Source organism: Coturnix japonica, chromosome 7 (genome assembly GCF_054131305.1).
Source record: "Coturnix japonica strain WE chromosome 7, WE-NBRP24, whole genome shotgun sequence".
NCBI lineage: Eukaryota > Metazoa > Chordata > Aves > Galliformes > Phasianidae > Coturnix > Coturnix japonica.
In genome coordinates, this window is record NC_140669.1 from 21711702 (window position 1) to 21729425 (window position 17724).

The 17724-nt window shown below is 48.5% G+C and overlaps 1 protein-coding gene across 6 annotated transcripts in view; it reads right to left on the reverse strand.

Moving 5' to 3' along the window:
- Window positions 1–3531: 3531 nt before the first annotated feature.
- NRP2 (neuropilin 2) overlaps window positions 3532–17724 on the reverse strand; it is an 80551-nt gene continuing 66358 nt past the window's right edge. For 2 of the 6 annotated variants that reach the window (XM_015868262.3, XM_015868260.3), the window contains exons 16-17: window positions 7580–7648; window positions 3532–6918 (exon numbers count right to left, since the gene is read on the reverse strand). In XM_015868262.3, coding sequence (XP_015723748.2) covers window positions 6665–6918; window positions 7580–7648 — 323 coding nt within the window. In that variant the 3' untranslated portion in view covers window positions 3532–6664. Of the gene's footprint in view, window positions 6970–7579; window positions 7649–12810; window positions 15263–17724 lie in introns of those variants that run through there. The other 4 variants (XM_015868259.3, XM_015868258.3, XM_015868264.3 and 1 more) reach the window with 2 other exon arrangements.

Consider the following 17724-nt stretch of genomic DNA (forward strand, 5'->3'; position numbering starts at 1 on the left):
CCCACTAACCATAGCCATCAGTGTCATGTCTCCGTGCTTTTTGAACAACTCAAGGGATGGTGACTCTACCATCTCCCTGGGCAGCCCATTCCAATGTCTCACCACTCTTTTTGAAAAGAAATGTTTCCTAATATCCAACCTGAACCTTCCCTGGTACAACTTGAGGCCATTATGATCTGACCAGCTATCTGTTCATCCATCTATCTGTCCATTCATCCACTTGTTCATCCATCCACTTGTTCTTTCAGGCCCGGTCTGTGCTGCACGTGACAAACACACTCTCCTGGGGGAGATCATAAAAAATACCCACGCGACCTCCGCTCTTTTGGTAATTTTTAATCATTTTCCTCCTCTACCTCCAGCCATACTGCTGCTGCTATTTTTGTAATCGCTTCTCTGCTTTCAAGTCCTTATCTTCTTTAGCTTCCCCTCTGCTTCTCACTCTTTACGCCCTAAAATCTTTTCATCGCTTTTTTTTTTCTTTTCTTTTTTTTCCCCCTCTTTGAGACTGATTGGGCTTTATTTCTTCTCCTCTGCCAGATTTATGTGAGTTGTCAAGGCCTGCAGCCGTTTGTCTCTGCCTGATGACAGACTTGCCTTTTCCCCCCCAAATCAGATTCATGGCTGTTCTTAAGGTCTTTTAATATTTTAATGCTCAGGCCATAAATTTCATTTCCTTTAAGCCTCAATCCCCCTTCAGGCCTTGCTGAGGCTGTTTTGGCTGTGCCCCCCCGGCTGGCTTTGCCTCATGCCCAGCCGTGCTGCGGATTTGCTCTGTGCAAAGTGCGAGGGAAGTGTTGCAGGAATTCACTTCTCCACAAGCTCAGACATTCTTCAAAACTTGACGGGAATTGATATTTTTTTTTCTTCAAAGCTGTGATTTGTTGTGGACTTGTTGTGCTTTTTATTAAAGTGCTATCGTAGAGCGCTCAAAGAGGTTGGCTTTGCAGATCCCAACTTCCTTCTGTAATAAATGCAGCCGTGGCTTATGGCTCTCCCTCTGATGTGTCAGCTGGGGACTGCTTAAATCACCCTGATTTCTCTCCAAGGCAGAGAGGCTTTTGGCTTCCAGAAACTTTCCTCACCCCAAATTAGCAAAACCTCTCCACTGACAGGGATGGCTGTATGGATTTAGTGACACCAACACCCCATGGCCTCCTGAAGGTCTGGGATTGCAGTAGCCGCCTCTGAGCACTCCTGCCAGGGGCTGTGCACTGCTGGGCATGGTGGAGAGAGTTGGCAGAGCCATTTCTTTTGGTTTGTAAACACCAAACAAAGGAAATGTGCAAAGCCTTATGCAGAAAACAGCCCCAAGCTGCTGCTGGCTTGCTGTGCTGTCCTCCGCCCCCCACAGCAGCACAAGGCAGCAGGGCAATATTTTTTCCCTTGGTTTTTGGCTCTCAGGCTGAGCGTTTAATCCAACTCTTTCCATCTCAGATACGAGTGGTGCAGCTGAGTTATGATGCGGGAGCCTAGAGAGGAGTCATTCTCTCTCAACACATTAAGGATTAGTTATTTTCCTATTAAACTGCTTTAGTCATGGCAAGCTTTCTGCCTTAAACACATTGCTGCATGTGATGGGTGCTGGTAGTGAACACTGCTTGACTGCAACCAGCATGGGGTACCACCACTTTCTCCTCAGCCAGTCCAGGGCAAGGCTGCTGATGAGGTAGGTACAGGCTGTGGTGATAGACCTGCTGTCCAGGGAGCTGCTGGAGGGACATGATGCTGAAGGCTGTAGGCTGTGTGTGGGAGATCCAGCCCCAGTCCTGGGTTCTCAGGAGGGCTGAGGCCCCATCAGCACCTGGCAGCTTCAGGGTGGCAGGGAAACTCTTCAGACAGGTAAGAGATGCTCTGCTTTAGAGTCACAGAATCACCAAGATTGGAGAAGACTTCCAAGACATCTATTCCAACTGTTTGCCTATCACCAACACTGCCCACGAAACCATGTCCCTCAGTATCATCTCTCCACAGTTCTTGAACACCTCCAGGAATGGTGACTCCACCCCCTCCCTGGGCAGTCCATTCCAATGTCTGACCACTCTTTTGGAGTAGAAATTTTTTCTATTAACCAACCTGAACCTCCCCTGGCACAACTTAAAGCCGTTCCTTCTAGTCCTGTTGCTAATTACGCAGGAGCAACCCTCACCTTGCCACAGTCTCCTTTCAGGGAAATGTAGATGGCAATAATTTCTTCCTGATCCTCCACCAGATAGAATGATTCCAGTTCCCTCAGCCACTCCTCCAAGACTTGTGCTCCAGACCCTTCACAGCTTTGTTGCTTGCACCTGCTGCCAATTAATTAATTACGCATCTACTCATTAGTGTAGCCCCATGGCTCCCCCTCACTGCCAAGTCCCCAGCTGTCCAGAGAGTAAGTCACTATCTGAGAAGACTTTCCATTAGAATAGAATGCAAAGGGGTAGCTGGAAGGAGAAGGGGAAGAGCCATGAGGAGGATGTGCGTGAGACTGCAGTCAGAGTTGGAGGATGTTCAGGAGTGGCTGGATCCCTCAGAGCAAGGTGAGGATTGTGATGCTGCTGTTCTCAGTCTGCTGTGCTGCTGATTGCTCCTATGCCACTCCCAGGCCCTGGCTGGAGCTGCTGGAGCTGCAGCACAGTGGAAATGTCCTTTGGTCCCTCACCCCCACCCTGTTGGCTCTTGCTGTGGCCTCTGCTGGGTAGCTTGGTGGATACTGCACTCCTGCTACCTGGCTCCTGTCCTGGTGTGTGCCTGCTGTGTTGCCTAGCTGTTACCTGCTGCTCTGCTCCTTGCTCTAGACAAGGCACATCTCCAGCCAAAGTGATTTACAAGATGGTTGTGACATGATTGAGTCACTTATCTGCCAGCATCCCGCTCCCTGACAGCCACCCCACAGGTAATGATCGTAACACGGGTGCTTTATTCTAGGTGAGGGAAGAGCTGTCAAGGCTGCAGCTATATGGCCATCTTCATCTCAGCTGCCAGCTGCCCTTCATTGCTTAAAGAGCCTCTTTAGCGAGCATGCTTCTGGAGGGGGAGAGGCAGCAAGATTTCACTTGTTCTGGAGGTCTCTGGGGCTTGAGGGATTGGTTCCCATCCACCAGGGCTGGTAGTTAAGACACATACCTTGTGATGCAGGTTCTGTTCCGCCACTCCTCCAGCCAGCCTGTGGCCTCCAACACCAGCCTCTGCAGGGTGCATGAGCTGGAAGGCCCCTGAGGCTGCAGGAAGGAGGCAGGGATGGATCAGCTGCCTTGCCTGTTTTGTGCCATCCCAGTCCAGTGTGCAGCCCATGCCACAGCATGTGTGGCATCTGTCAGAAACAAAAGCCTCTGTGCCAGGAAGGAGAGGCTGTGTTGGAGTGGGAGAAGGCAGGTGCGCACAGCCTGCAATAGCTCTGGGACTCTTGCGTCACTGCAGGTGACAGGCCACCTGGAGCCATACACCTCCAGCTGTGCTGCTGTGTCCCAGAGGTGTCTGCCTGCCCAAAGACCTCTCAGTTCAGCCTTCTTCTTGTTGTTCTTCCATAAACAAAAAGCCACTGAAACATAATCTCTACCATAATGTTTATTAAATAGTAATTTTAAAAGGTTTTTATACAAATCATATAAACACAGTTTGAATTTTTCTTTTTTTTTCTTTTTTTTTTTTTTCTTTTTCATTTTCTTTTCTTTTTTTTTTTTTTACACCGAAGAATCACAGTAAAAGCTCTTTAAGTCCATAAGTCCTGGCTCAGCCAGTGAACAGTCAAATACCTTGAACTGCAAACCTTGGAGAAGTTCCATTCCTGCATACAATTTCTTAATGGTTTAATTCCCATGCTCAGCCCCGGCACCTTCCCATGAAATGAAATCACTCAGCACTACAGCCTGCCTGCTAGCAACACGTCCTCGCCTTCAGAAAGGTGTGGAGGCTACGGCCCATTTCAGCAAAGGCATTAACACTGATTTCCTTTTTTTTTTTTTCCCTTTTCTGAATTTCACAAAGGGAATTGTGATCAGCAAACCAAATATATTTGCAGAAGAGGATGCAATGAGTTGAATGCACTGGCGACCTTTTTATTTTTTCCCTGTTGAAGTTACAATCAAACACAGTTTTCTGTAGTAGAACAGTAAAGCACCCAGCAGAGGTAAGTGAGGTATCGGCTTTGCAGCATTATCAGCCTGCTCCTGCCCTGCAAGTGCACACTTGTGGTCCCAGTGCAGCCTGCCAGGGTCAGCAGGGCCGAGGCAGCGCCAGGACCAGCAGTGCTCTCCTGCCCCAGGTAAGAGACACAGCAACACGAGTCCCACGGAATAAGTCACATACACAATACATACAGAGAATCCACGTGCGTGTGCAAACACACTATTTCTGAATATATGTATATACGAACTCTCTCTGTACGCCTACTAGACACCATAACGATATCTTTTTAATTATATATTTTCACCTATTGTTTGCCTAAGTTGACTTTTCTACTGTATGGTCCTTTTCCATTCATCCTTCCCCTGTCCTGTGATTCAAAGGGGACAAAACCAGCAAGCAGCAGCAGTCCAGCTTTGAAACGGTCTGGTACATTTCCTCCTACTGCCCAAGTTCTTTCTGTATAGCAAAGCAACACCTTTGTGGAATTCGTACATGAAGAAAGCCAGAAGAAATAAGGTGACTGGAGAGGGGAATTTGAGACAGGATTCTGCTGCTCCCGTTGGGCACACAGCGTGAATTAAAAAAATAAAGGACCGCATATGTCTGTGTGTGCGTGTATGAAACGTGGATGTCTGCCTGATACAGCTGCTAGCATCTGCTGCACCAGAAACACGCTCATGCTTCTAGCAGTGGGTAAGTCTTCTTTTCCCCTAAAAACTTCTTGTTTGACAGAGCTTTTCATGAAACATGAGACAAATGTTCCTATTCCCACTGCAGTGAGGAGCAGCTGTGGCACTGTCCAGGTTCCCTTCCACTCCAGATGCTGCTCGTCTAGCCAAACACCTGGTCTGTTGCAGGATGTGTGTGCAGGGGCTGTGTGAGTTGAGCTTTGCAGCACATTGCACCTACAGTGCTGTGTGGTAATGAAAGAAAATCCATTCCCAGCCCAAAACATTATGCCAGGCAAAATGTAAAACCAGGACATTTCAGGTATTTCCGAAGAACACCTGAGCACACATACCCAGCATGCAGAAAAATGTCTCCCTTATGCACGTGCAAGCTAACACAGGCAATCTATCTGTACTAAACTGGGTCTGAAGGCATTGGTTTGGGGCCCAGCATCCAAACTTTCCTGTTCCCTTAGCTTGTTTTTCGATCACTCCTCTCCCATGGCACAGTGGGGTGGGAGGTGACAATGCAGCCAGACCACTTGAAAGCAGAAGGACTGGGCTCCCTGAACTGGGCTGTGCCCAGCGGTGAGGCATGCAGAACAAGTGTTTTGTGGGGAAGGATGAAGACCTCACTTGTTTGATACAGCACTGATCATCAGATGGAGGAAAAACACTTCTTCTAAGGCACTTGTTTAAACTAAGACAAAACACAGCTCAGAAATAAAACTTCAGGTTTTTGCTACTGACCAGGAGTGGTGCCACTCTGCTCTGAAAGGGATGAGAAGATGGCAGCAATTTGGTCCCTACGTGCTGGCAGTGCCAGCTCATGCCCCGCAGCCCTGGGGAACAGAGGGCATGCAGACAGGCTCCCTGGGGCAGCAGGTACAGCTCTGGCCTACATCACACTTTGTCCTCCCTCCTGGGTTCGGCTGGGAGCTTTCAGCACCATGCCTTGCATCCAGGCCCTGGACAAGGGGCTTCCAAATGCCCAAGTGCAGGGAACTGACAGACTGTCTTTTGTTTGCTGCAATTTTTTCATTACAGCAAAAAAAGAAAAAAAGAAAAAGGGGATGGGGAAAGAAATAGGGTAGGATCAAGAGGGGTGGGAAATTCAAAGAAAGGCCTTCCTGATGAAGGCCTCAGCTGTTTCAATCCAAGATTTGGATTTAATAAATGGCTCTTATTCACAAATCACTTTAAGGCTCTTCAGCTTCTCTCAAAGAGGTGCTTCTACACATAGGGTCCCTTTCTATTTTATTTTTTAATGACTTACTTAAAAAGCGCTGTTGTTACCAGTGACACCAAGCCCAGCATCCCTTCTCTCCCCCCTGCCAGGACAAGGAAAGCAAAAGGTAACAACAGGCTTCCATGTACAGGACTGGAAACCACAGCTTCCTGGGTTCTGTATGAAGTGCACAAATCCCTACAGCCAAAATAACAACTGGACAGGGTCTAAAATGGATAGGGTCTCTGTGTGCGTGTGTCATTCCTAAAGACAGGGTGGCTGAAGAAAGCCCTCAGCCTTCCCAGAAACTCATGAGAGAAAGGAAGTGGAAAATAACAATCAACAATTAGTTTCTCACAACCAAAAGGTAAACCAGCCTCCCTTGCCACGTCACATCAGCAGAAAATGAAGATGAACCAACAAACAAGGGTCTTACTGCCCCTCACCCAGCACAGTCCAGTTCACTGGGCTGCCCACTCGGTCCCGGTGGAGCCTCCAGCAGGAGCTGGCAGTGGGAGCAGCACCTCCCCTCACTCCTCCCGTGCCGCTCGATTCCCATTTATGGCATTCAGTTCCCACAGAAAACAGCAAATAAAATAACCCCCCACCAGCCCACCTCACCGGGCAAAACGCCAAGGGTGGACCCACAGGGCACCCATCAGGCCTCCGAGCAGCACTTCTGGTGATTCATCTTGACCTTGTGCTTGATACCGTCGTACAGCTCAAAATTGTAGTTCTCCAGCGTGGTGGAGCTCCGTGAGGACAGCCCTGCATATGAGCATGTGCAGTAGAGCAGCAGACCAGCACAGATGGCTCCAAGAAGGACGCCGAGGGAGCTCATCGCTATGATGGTCACCAGGATGGGATCCAGGGTGTAGAGCCAGCTTTTTTCTTTGTCCAGTTTAGAGTTCCCTGGAGAGTTAGTAGAGAACAGGGTGTCGTTCTTATCCGATCCAAAGTAATCTGCAGTGGAATGGGCACTTATTATCCAGAAATCACTCTTACTTTTTTCCACCTTGAAGCATTTCTCACTTGGAGTTGTTACGGCCTCGCAAGACCTCCCTATGAATGTATCTTAGGCAGGTTTCTCTAACCTAGGTCTACTACTGTGAAGCACCTAACTACCAAGAAAGCTAAGCGCTCCAATTCCCTTCTACATCTCTGGCTATGTTAATGGCATGCTAGCATTTTACACCCACTGAAACTCTGGCCCTTCAAGAGTCACTGAATTCAGAACTATGGCAACAGCCTGTCACAGATCCCAGACTTAATTTTCTCCATTTACAAGTCAAAATGCCACACAAGCAGCAATTAATGCTTGAAAGATCAGTTCCACTTGTCCTAACACAAATACAATATATTGACTTTGCAAGGTTGCTTGCTACTGAAGAAGGAAAACAAGAAAAGAAAACTAATATCTTTGTCCAGACACTAAGCCACCACTTCAGTGTATGCTCTCAAGTATATTCTAGCTCCTAAGCCTCATTATAACTGAGGTTTGTGAGCAATTGTAAGCAGCTGATGCTGAAAGACAAGCTCCCCCAGATAAACTGTGTGGCATCTTGGTACCAACCGGTATCATCGCTGTCTTCAAAGTCTTGCTCAGGGATTGGGAAGTCATCCTTCATTCTTGGGAAGTTCACTAGAACAACAAAATGGGAAGCACTTTGTTTAAAGAGGCCTTTTGGAGGCATTTTTGCCAACAGTCACTGGACTATGTGACTGAAGAAAACAACAGCTTAACTACTGCAAGGTTCTTCCTCTTTCTCTGTTGGCCAAACTCAACAAACACACATTGCACTCAAAAGAGAAGGATCTCCCCACTACATCATGTTTCACGACCACCAGACGACCAGCTTTTAAGAAGAAAAAAGTAGAATGAAAAGCAAAGAAACCAGATAATCTGAATAGTGCTAAAGCATTGTTGTCGGTGTCTACACAATGGCTCTAATTCACTGTTAACATGCTCAAGAGTATTATCCTTTTAACTTTGAATAGGATTGTACTGCCTATCATTACTTGCCACTAATGTTAGACCCATTTAGCCCACTCTATTTTTCATCTTTCCCCATACATCTTACAGGACTCAGAGCTCCAATGAGCCTGTTTCTCTCTGGGTTTCAGATAATTTCATAACCATTTGAGGAAGTCATATATCATCATAATATGTTTTAATGCAAAAGCTGCTTGAAATGGGAGTGTGGGAAATGGGTGTCCATATCTAGGCATTTATGTTAACGTCTCTCTGATTCAGATTCCTTTTAGTGATGCCATTTCTTTCTCTTCAGCACAGATTAAGCACTAGTAACCAAATGCACAGGATTTAATCTGAGCAGAAGGGTGGTTGTTTTTTGTTTTCTTTGTGTGTGTAGATGTTGCAGTCTTCTTAGCATTATCTCTATGTATAGTAACAGCATTTCATTTTCCGTTTTCCAAAAGAAAATACCCCTTCATTTTGATCTGCTTAGATTTCTCAAAGCTGGCTATAACTCAGGGTGCTCAGCAGCGGAACAGGAATGCCAAAAATCAAGGCACATCCTTGAAATAGTTGTGGTTGAAAACCAAGGATATTTTATGTTTTGCGCAGAAACAGCAAGAACAATTTTACAAGGTTATTTAAAAACAACAAAGACCAATGAATATAACTTGTGCCTAAAAGCTCAATATGTGATGAAATAATTTGAAACCATGAAGAAGATTATTTGCACGTATTGCACAGAGGTTTAGGACTGGAAAAGGCCTCCTGAATCATCAACTCCATTTTCTGCTACCACAGAGAATGGTGTGGGGCAGCCCCTACCAGCAATACTGCAAGATTCAACAAGAGCAGGGCAGCTCTGCTGAGAGCCGTGCTGCCCAAATCCCCCTTGTTGTCAGGAACCTTGGTGGTCATCCTGTTTGCAATTCAACTTGACAGCATCGCACGCTGGAGGGGAAAACACGCACCACACCCACTGTGCCACATACTATTTAACCCACGTCCCAAGAGTTCCCTGCCCTGTAAGTCTGATAGCTGAGAGCTTCCGTACTTGCAGAGTTGTCTTGCACCCACCTCACTCAAAACATTAAGGAATTTCTTTGAATTTTCCAGATAACCTGGCAACAGGAACACACACACCACAGCACTTGCCCCTCCTGATGTTGAGCTGCACATCATGTGAGTCAGGGAATTAAGGCAACCCGAGGCTGCTGATAAGTAACTGAGGAAACATAGGTGTACAAGACACTCTGTATGCCTTTGCTTTAGCAACGAGTTCACATGGTTTCTCAGCACTTCCAGAGCTGACAGCCCCAGATGGCAACATCTCAGGGCTGGGAGAACTGCCTGAGGGCCTCTTGCAAACATTTAGAGCTGAACATGTGGAAAATAACTTGCAAAGCAGAACACACACAAAGCCGTCTGCTCTCTGGTCCTCAGACGGAGCACAAGCTGTGACGTTCTGCTGTCCCGCTGTCACCCGCACAGCCCGTGGGACTGCAGGTTATGTGAATGAACAGAGGTGGAAGTGGGGCCATGGGCTGCCAGGGGAGCCATGTACAGGGGAGCAGAACTTTTACCCCTCTGTATTCTAGCTCCCCTACATTTTGTCTGAGAATGCGTTAGCAATTTGGTGCTCTTTTATTTCCCAGGGTAGTGTTGAGGGAAAGGCCAGAAAAAATAAAGTATCAGTTAATCAACGCTTTCGAAAGAACACTGATTCTTCAAGCCTGAAAGAAAGGAGCACTGGGAAAACTTGAAAAAAGAGAATGCTTATACAAAAAAGCCAGCCCTGAATCTATTTGCTCTCCCTGCAATTTTCTCAATTCCCTCTGCTAATATGACTCCAATTTCTGCTTAAAAGACAGCTTCCCCCTCACCGTTCCTCCCTTCTCCTCAGGCTGGTGGCAGAGCTTCGTCCTGTGCTCGGCACACTGTAATACTGCTATTGGAAGGCAATTGTGTCATGCAGGGCACTACATTGGCCCTGGAACAACTCGACCGGTCTTTTGCCATGCTGGGGTTTCTGGACTCATTAACAAAATCAGATCTGGCTGGGGGCTGTCTGGGAATTGGAGCCGGTGGTGGCTGTGCCAATCCTATTGGAGATGATTTCCTGTCAAAGAAAACAGCCTGCTATTTGTCATTAATTAGGATCCTTTGTGACAAATCTCAGCCATATTGTCACAAGGGGAGCAGATCATGAAAGCTGATTCCCCGGAGCACAGTCCCTAGGAAAGCCCAGCAAGATACAGGGCAGAAAGGGATAAGCACATATTGCCCCATGCTGGGGAGAGCACCCTTCCTACAAGACAACTTCCAGGCATGATCTATTTTGCTTTTAAATGTAAAGAGACAAATAAAATGAAAAAAAAAATACACTGGAGAAAGGTAGGTGAGATTGCAAAGGGTACCAGAGTGTAGCCATGAGGAGGGAGGGGTTTCTCCTCAGCAAAAGGCAGGAGCTGAAAAGGGTTGAGCACCCAGCCCTTTGTGCTGAAAGGCTGATGGTTAGCAATGTTGATGGAAGTGGCCAGATGACGAGAAAAGGACACTATCTGTTGGATCTGAGAACACCATCAGCTAAAAGGTTAATTTAGGGGACCTGAAAAAGGAAGATGAGATTCTAATCAAAGACAAGGAGCATCTTAAGTACCATGCTGCCATAAATTCATATGCGGGGAGAGTGGGAGAGAATCAGTGTTTGGAGAGATTAAGGCCCTTTCCCGCACATCCCTTATCATGGCAGCAGCAGTGTGGGTCTGGCAGGGCCAAGAAGCTCTGTACACCGGGCAAGGTTGTAGCATTCCAGTGCCACACACACGCTGTATGCATGATCCCCAAACCCTGCGCCATCTCTTCTTCTTTTGCTGCATTTTTCTTGACTGATTTTTGCCTGACTTAGCCCCAGGCACCAAATACTGCCTCCTGCAGGGTTTCTGCATCCTCAGACAGAGCTCTCCCTATCACCATGTGGCCAGAAAGCGCTGCTGCCAGCCCAGGCAGAGGCTTGAGCCTCAGCCTCACTCTTCTTTCTCTGCTCACTTCCAGCCCCTTTCTCTCTGCAGCCACAGCATGGTTCCAACTCACGTCACTTTGCTTTGACACAGCAAAGCAGCCACTGGGGCCTTGCCTTGACACAGCCGTGTCTTGGTGCTGCCGCAAGCTGGGCAAGCAATGCTGCTAAGGGGGAGCATGTGTCTGGTTGGGTGAAACCCACCCTTTGGATCCCAGCCGCTCCACCTCCAGCTGAAAATCTGCCTCACTTCTCTCACCCCACCCCTCCAGGAACACAGAACGTTTTGAGTTTACAAAACTCTCTGCCAAATTCCAAATTGAAAGAGTGCTTTGGCTAGAGATCAACATTAAAGAAAGCAAACAAGAAACCTCTCCGCTGGCCCTACATCCCTCTGCAGTGCGGGAAATGCTGGACCTTATCCCCAACGCCTCATCTTGGGGCACTGAGATGCCCTGTAGGCACCTCATGCTTAGAGGAGATGGCAAAGCAGGGTGGGGAAAGCAAATACCCCACTGACAGCTGGTGACATGAAACCGGGCTGCGTTCTTGCAGCTTTCAGCTCGTCCCACACAACAACTAACACACCTCATCTTGCAGACTGGGGGGCAGCTCTGGGTGCCAGGCCCAGACCCCTGTGTACCCAAAGCTGCCTCCTGAGGAAACTGTACCCCAGCCGCATTAACTTGCATGTATTTTTCTAAACAAAGCGGGCTAATTTTAGCTGCTTTTCTTCCTGCGCTGTGCTGCAGTCTGAGCAGCACCCAGCTCCCCGGTCAATCTGGCTGTGGTGTACAGAAGGAATAATTAAACCCTGAATGATTCCTCCCTTTTCGTCTGTTTACTTAACAGATTTTTTCTCTCCTTGCTGGGAAGCCAGCAGCCACACTCTCCCTCCCTGTTTTTTTGCATGTGCATATTTGTTTTGAATTTTGCTTGGACAGTCACTGAAGTGTATGAAATGCAAATTACAAGTGCATGGGCTTTGCTGTACAATTAGAGCAAAAAAACCAACACCTCGAGACCAAAAAAACCAACAAAAAGCCGGCATGGGTCCTCAGCTTGCTTCTGTTTGAACAGCCAAAGGGAGGGATCGCATCTGAATCATTTTTCTGCTGATGGCCTGAATTCTGAGCAAAGCCAGGAAGTTTCACCACAACGCTAAGTTCAGTGCCAGGGTAGAGTATGAGACAAGGAAAATACATGCAGGAGAGAAAGAATAACCTCTCAAACTGGCAGCAAACAGATTTCACATGAAACGCGATGCTGCTGTCTGCTCTGCAGGGGCAAAAGGTGCTCCTCGAGATGAGGAGCCATGCTCAGCAGAGGCTGAGCACTGTGCTGGAGGGTGGGCAGCCAGCCCGCTCCTGCACAGCCTGACATGCGGAGACCCAAAAGGATTTTATGAAAGAGGAATGCACTGTAATCATCATCATTAGTTTGGTAACGGCCTGCCCGCTGCTCGTGGGGTCAGAGGCTGAGTGCAGGGCTTGGTGGGCTGGCAACACTCAGCCCCACACCCTGCAATGCCCTTACTCTGTCTCTGGGGCCCATCAAGACGCAGCGTATCACGGCGAACAGCCAACACCAAGGCAGCACCATCAAAAGCCCACCAAGGACTGTGACCAACATATTGGATCTACAGGCAATGCTGATGGCCTGATCCTCAGAGATGGAGGCCGTGGGCCTGCACACTGCAGCAATGGGAGCTATGCTCAGCTCCCAACGCACAGACAGACATGACCTGCATCACTGCTTCACTAGCAGCTTTTGTTAGCACAGAAAAAAGAAGGAAGAAAAAACCCAGATATTTGTATAAAAATATCATTTTATTACATTCCACACAATACACCTTCAAAGAGTTTCAAATTTCCACAAGATATTTTTCACACACAGGCAACTGGGGAATGCTAGGGATGTCACGGCTCAAGGAGTGGGAAGAATGGGGAGTAAAAACCTCGAAGTGACCTGGTTTGTCTTTGGTGATTTGAGCTTTAAAGACAGGGTGCCACATTCTCCTCTCTGACACACTGACGCACGCTTGCTAAAGCCCATGGGGAGAAGCTGCTCGGCTGCTCTGGCCTGGGGAGATGGGGCTTATGGGGATGGACCTGGCCCCAGAGGCCCCATGCTGCCCTGCTCTAGAGCCCAGCAGAGGGCTTCTGCTGAAGCCGACCCCAGAGGTGGCACCAGGGGTCAAACGGGCTGCATGTCCCCACTGACAGGATGTCCTGGGCACAGCACTCAGCCACAGCTAGGACAAGGCTGTGGGCAAAAACACTGTTGTTTCCACAGATCTTCCCCAAGGTGCCCCAGAGCGCTGGGACATTAAGGGGCTATGACTGCATCAGCTTTATGCAATATTCACAGGCAAGGAAGGGCGGGTGCACTGGCAGTTTTAGGAGGGTGGAAGGAATCTGATCACTCACAACAAATGAACACAAACAAGAGGGAGAAACTTGTTCACTGGAGGTACATTTTTTGCTGGCAAATGGATCAGAGTTAACGATCCAAACCACTTTTGCACATCATTGTTTACTAATTTATATAAGGCATTTCCACGACAATTTGCTGGGCTGTCCAGCAATCGGAGGCTCCCTCTGGTTGCTAGGGTTAACATGGCAGCAATAGCCGAGAACCCCAGGCCACTCTGGGCTCTGCTTGCTAGATGCTAGTGATGCTTTACAAGGCTGAACAATAGCAAACACAAAACTAACTGACATTCTAGAATGTCAACTGGCAGTTTTTATGATTCGGCAGCTATGAACTGGGCAGAGGAAAAAGCAAACCTGAAACCCAGAAAGTGGAATTGTACTTGTCCTTTTAATGTGTCCAGCAGAAAGACAAGGAGGAGCCTTCTCCCCCTTCCTCATGTAAAAGCAAAACTGTCAGTACTCAGAGTGATGATACGTACAAAATAAAACCTCCAACTCTCAAGAAACTATAGTATTTAGCATCCACCTTAGACCTGCTGAAGTCTATGTGTTGCCCTAAGGCTGGCTTTAACAGATACAAACTAAACATTCATTATGAGCTTCTCTGATATAAGGCAACTTTAAAAAGATTCACTTGTGGATGGGGAAGAGGACACTCTTCCCCGCTTTCCAACAATGGCTGTGTTACTGTGTTGGCTGTAGAAAGAATAAGATGGAGAGATCTCGCTGTCTGGACATCTATGAACCTCTCTGGATTCTTTCAGCCATCTGAGGTGGACATTCCTACTGTCCAGCCTGGTCTTTTTTTGCACCCAAGACATTAATGCTATCAAACAAGAGACCCAGCCAAAGCTAGATAAGGCAACAAAAAAGCATTGCTCTCTTCCCCTAGTAAACAAATCTGGGTTTAACCGCAAACGTGCCCCAGACCTTCCAAAGGGAGGAGGAAAGGGGGAGGGGAGGGGTGAATAAAATCAAATAATATTTTAAAAAAAACCAAAACAAAAACAAAACAAAGACAAAAAAGCATTCCCTGTGCAAGTAGAAGCAATAATAAGCAATTTTAAAAGGGGCTGTTTCTAAATATACATTCAGTCAGTCAGGCACGCACATGCTGCCATGCACACTCACACACAGACTGCACACATGCTTCCAGGCTCGCCATCAAGTTCCCTTGCAAGTTGCCCACTGGGAAGAGAAAATGAACAAACCAAACAAGCCTACCAACAAAAAACACTCCCTGGCCAACCAAACCAAACCAAAAACTCCACCCGACACCCCAGCAGTCCTTGACAAGGAATAGAAAGGAGTATTCACTTCTGAAGTGAAGGGGCGGTGTGTCTCTTCAGGTGATCCAAGATGCAGCATTAGTTAAAGTCTGTAAAAGATTCGGGGAGGGCTGAGGGGAGAGAGGGGGCGGAGATGTCTAAGAGTTCACACGTATGCTAGGTAAGGAAAAAAGTGCAAAACTGAGGCAACGTATCAGAAGTCTTATTTTCTGTCTGTCTGTTTTGTTTTTGTTTGCTCTCTCGTTCCCATTCGGCTCTCAGCAGCGTGAGCTGGGGTCTTGCTCTAGTTTTATGGTTAGAGTGGGCTCCACGGCCACGGGGGCCCCGTTGGCATAGTGGGAGGTTTTGTAGGTGATGGAGTGATCGCTCTTCTTGGCCGCATAGCGGAACCGGTGGTAGTGGAGCACAAGAGCCAGCGCGACGGAGACCAGCACCACAACAGCACCTCCGGCGGCAATAACGTAATACCAGTAGGCTGGGATGGGCTGCACTGACACCGTGTCCACTGTGGGCTCGGTCCCTGGCAGGAGGGTTGCCCCTGGGGAGGAGACACAGAACAGGGTTGCTAGGTGGGAGGCATGCAGACGCACAAACAAACACACATGCTTGCAAAGTACAGTGCCGAGCGACACCAGGGCCCAGGGCAGCTCCAGGTACGGGGCACACTCCTGCAGGGAGCTGAGCCACTGCTCCCTTGCGCTCACTGAGCCACGCGTTAACATGCCTCTCTCTTTCCTTTTAATTAAGCAGGCTGCCTGGCTCGCAATGCAAATTCCATATGTACGCTGTTATTGCTATTATTTCTGGCATCAACAAATGTTTTTTTCCCCTCTTTTTTTGGCCGTCTCCAGATCAGCCGCCTGGTTTTGTCTCTGTATGGCAGATGTTGTCACACAGTGACAAAACCCATCACGTTCGTAATTGGAGGAAGAGCAAAATCTCAGATGGCCAAGGAAGTTACCACAGGAGACCGGGAAAGAAATTACACGGATAAACATCTATCATTCTTACAGCCAAGACAGGGAGCAAGATCTCTTCCTGAAGGTGCTCGGTATGCAGACCTGCTCTCACTAGGTGCCCTGTTCAGTCTTACAGATTTAATTATTAAACCGAGAAAATATGGGTGTGATGATGCATGCTGACTTCGTGCACGGTGCAGGTTGTGACATCCCCATCAGAAGCCCATGCTCATGACAACTCAGGCAAGCCAGTCCTATGGCTGCCTCGGAGTGCAAGGGCATGGAGCTTCCAGGCCCAGCCCATGGCAGCATGCATGTCCTGAGCAGGTGTGGGTTGGTGCTGATGTCCATGGCCAGGAAGCAGTGTGGTGTTCACCCTCCTGCACTCACTGCTCAGCCCTCCTGGCTCTGCTCTCAAGCAGTAGGGGCTCTGGGGGAGGTGCACACCTGCACCACATCTATGTACTTGCTAATTCTAGGAGCCAGAGTCCCTGGGGAAGCTGGATGGGACTCGCTCTGCTGCTGGCCACAGGCTTCTAGAACAGGCTCAAGATACCCAGGGAAAGAGCAAAATGGTACAGGATGCATCTGGCCTGGAAAACACAGGGGGCATCTGGCCACCCCCTGCGGCATTACCCCCCCACCAGAGCCACTGGCTGCACACTCAGCACCAGGACAGCTTTGCTGCTGCTGCTGGCACAGGAGATGAGGCAAAATGGTACTTCCTTGGCTATTCCCTCTGCTCCCTATCTCTCCAAAACCTGGGCACAGGGAATGAAAATGAGAATGAAAACTGCATCCAGATGCATAATAAAACCAAAAATCCCTAAGAAAAAAACTATAAAACAAAGAAAAACCACATGGACAAGATAAATCCTGCTTTTACAGAGCAGGAGGCTGGGAACCACCCAGATATTTGTCAACACAGGCAAGCAATTCAGATGGCTCAGGAGCAGCCCACACCGCCCTCAACCTGTCTCAGCCCAGCCGCCCTGTCCCTCACATCTGCTTGCTCCCAGCACAGGGCACAAAGGTGTAACCATCCTGGGGCACAGCCAGGGCAGACTGACTGTCTGCCACTGTCTCCCACACAGACACAGCCCCAACGGGTCCATACATCTCACTGCCATAACTACTGGAATCTCACCACCATTCCTGACAGCGCTGGGGCAAGTTGGCCCCCAAGAGCACTACAGACCTGCTCTAGGCACAGAGGACGGTGTCAGCCTGTGCTTACACAGTACCTTCTTCTAGTGAGAGATGTGCTTACAGTAACACATATGGCTGGTACTCAGCAGACAGGAGCACGAGGGTTGCTTGTGCTATGGTACCCAACCCGTGCCCCTGACCCTCCCTGAAAATCCCAGGCTGGCTGTGGGTCATATGATATGCCCCGATGATCCAGCCAGTTGGAAGGGTGCCCTGGAGACTCCAGCCCAGGCCAGCCTTTGTCCATCCCTAATGGACTCCTGTGCAGGCAAGGAGTGAGCCTGAGGGGTGGTGCGGCCCGGATCTGGCCTCAGCCCCTGCTTCCGCACCTCATGGCCCTACTGCTGTGATAGCAGCCGTCTGGAGAGTTCATTTAGCAACTGCAGTCATTAAGGAGTCACACTCGCTGGTCTCCAAGTCTTAATGTAGCCAATTCCCAACATTAACAATTGTTCTTCCTTACACTGTCAGCCACTAAATATAGCTGCCAGTCCACTCAGCACAGAGCTGATGTTATCTGCTTTTACTGGCTCTGTTGCTTGCTGGAAGTTTTCTTTCATACCACGGAAAAGTTCTCTGCTCAGGGAGATGGAAAAAAAAATCCATCTTTGTAACTTAATAACTTTTCCACTCCTCTTTGCCTTCCGCCACACACGCGCTCGCCCTTCCTCATCCACTCATTGGGGCTCTCACCTTAGAAAATAAATGCCTTTTTCCCTTCCTGTCAAGTTGATGGGTGCACTGGTTAAAGCTGGATGTGAAATGCAGGGCAGTGCAAACCCAGGCAAACATCACAGGGTGTGCTCTGTGCTCCCCTCAGCCTGGCTAGGGC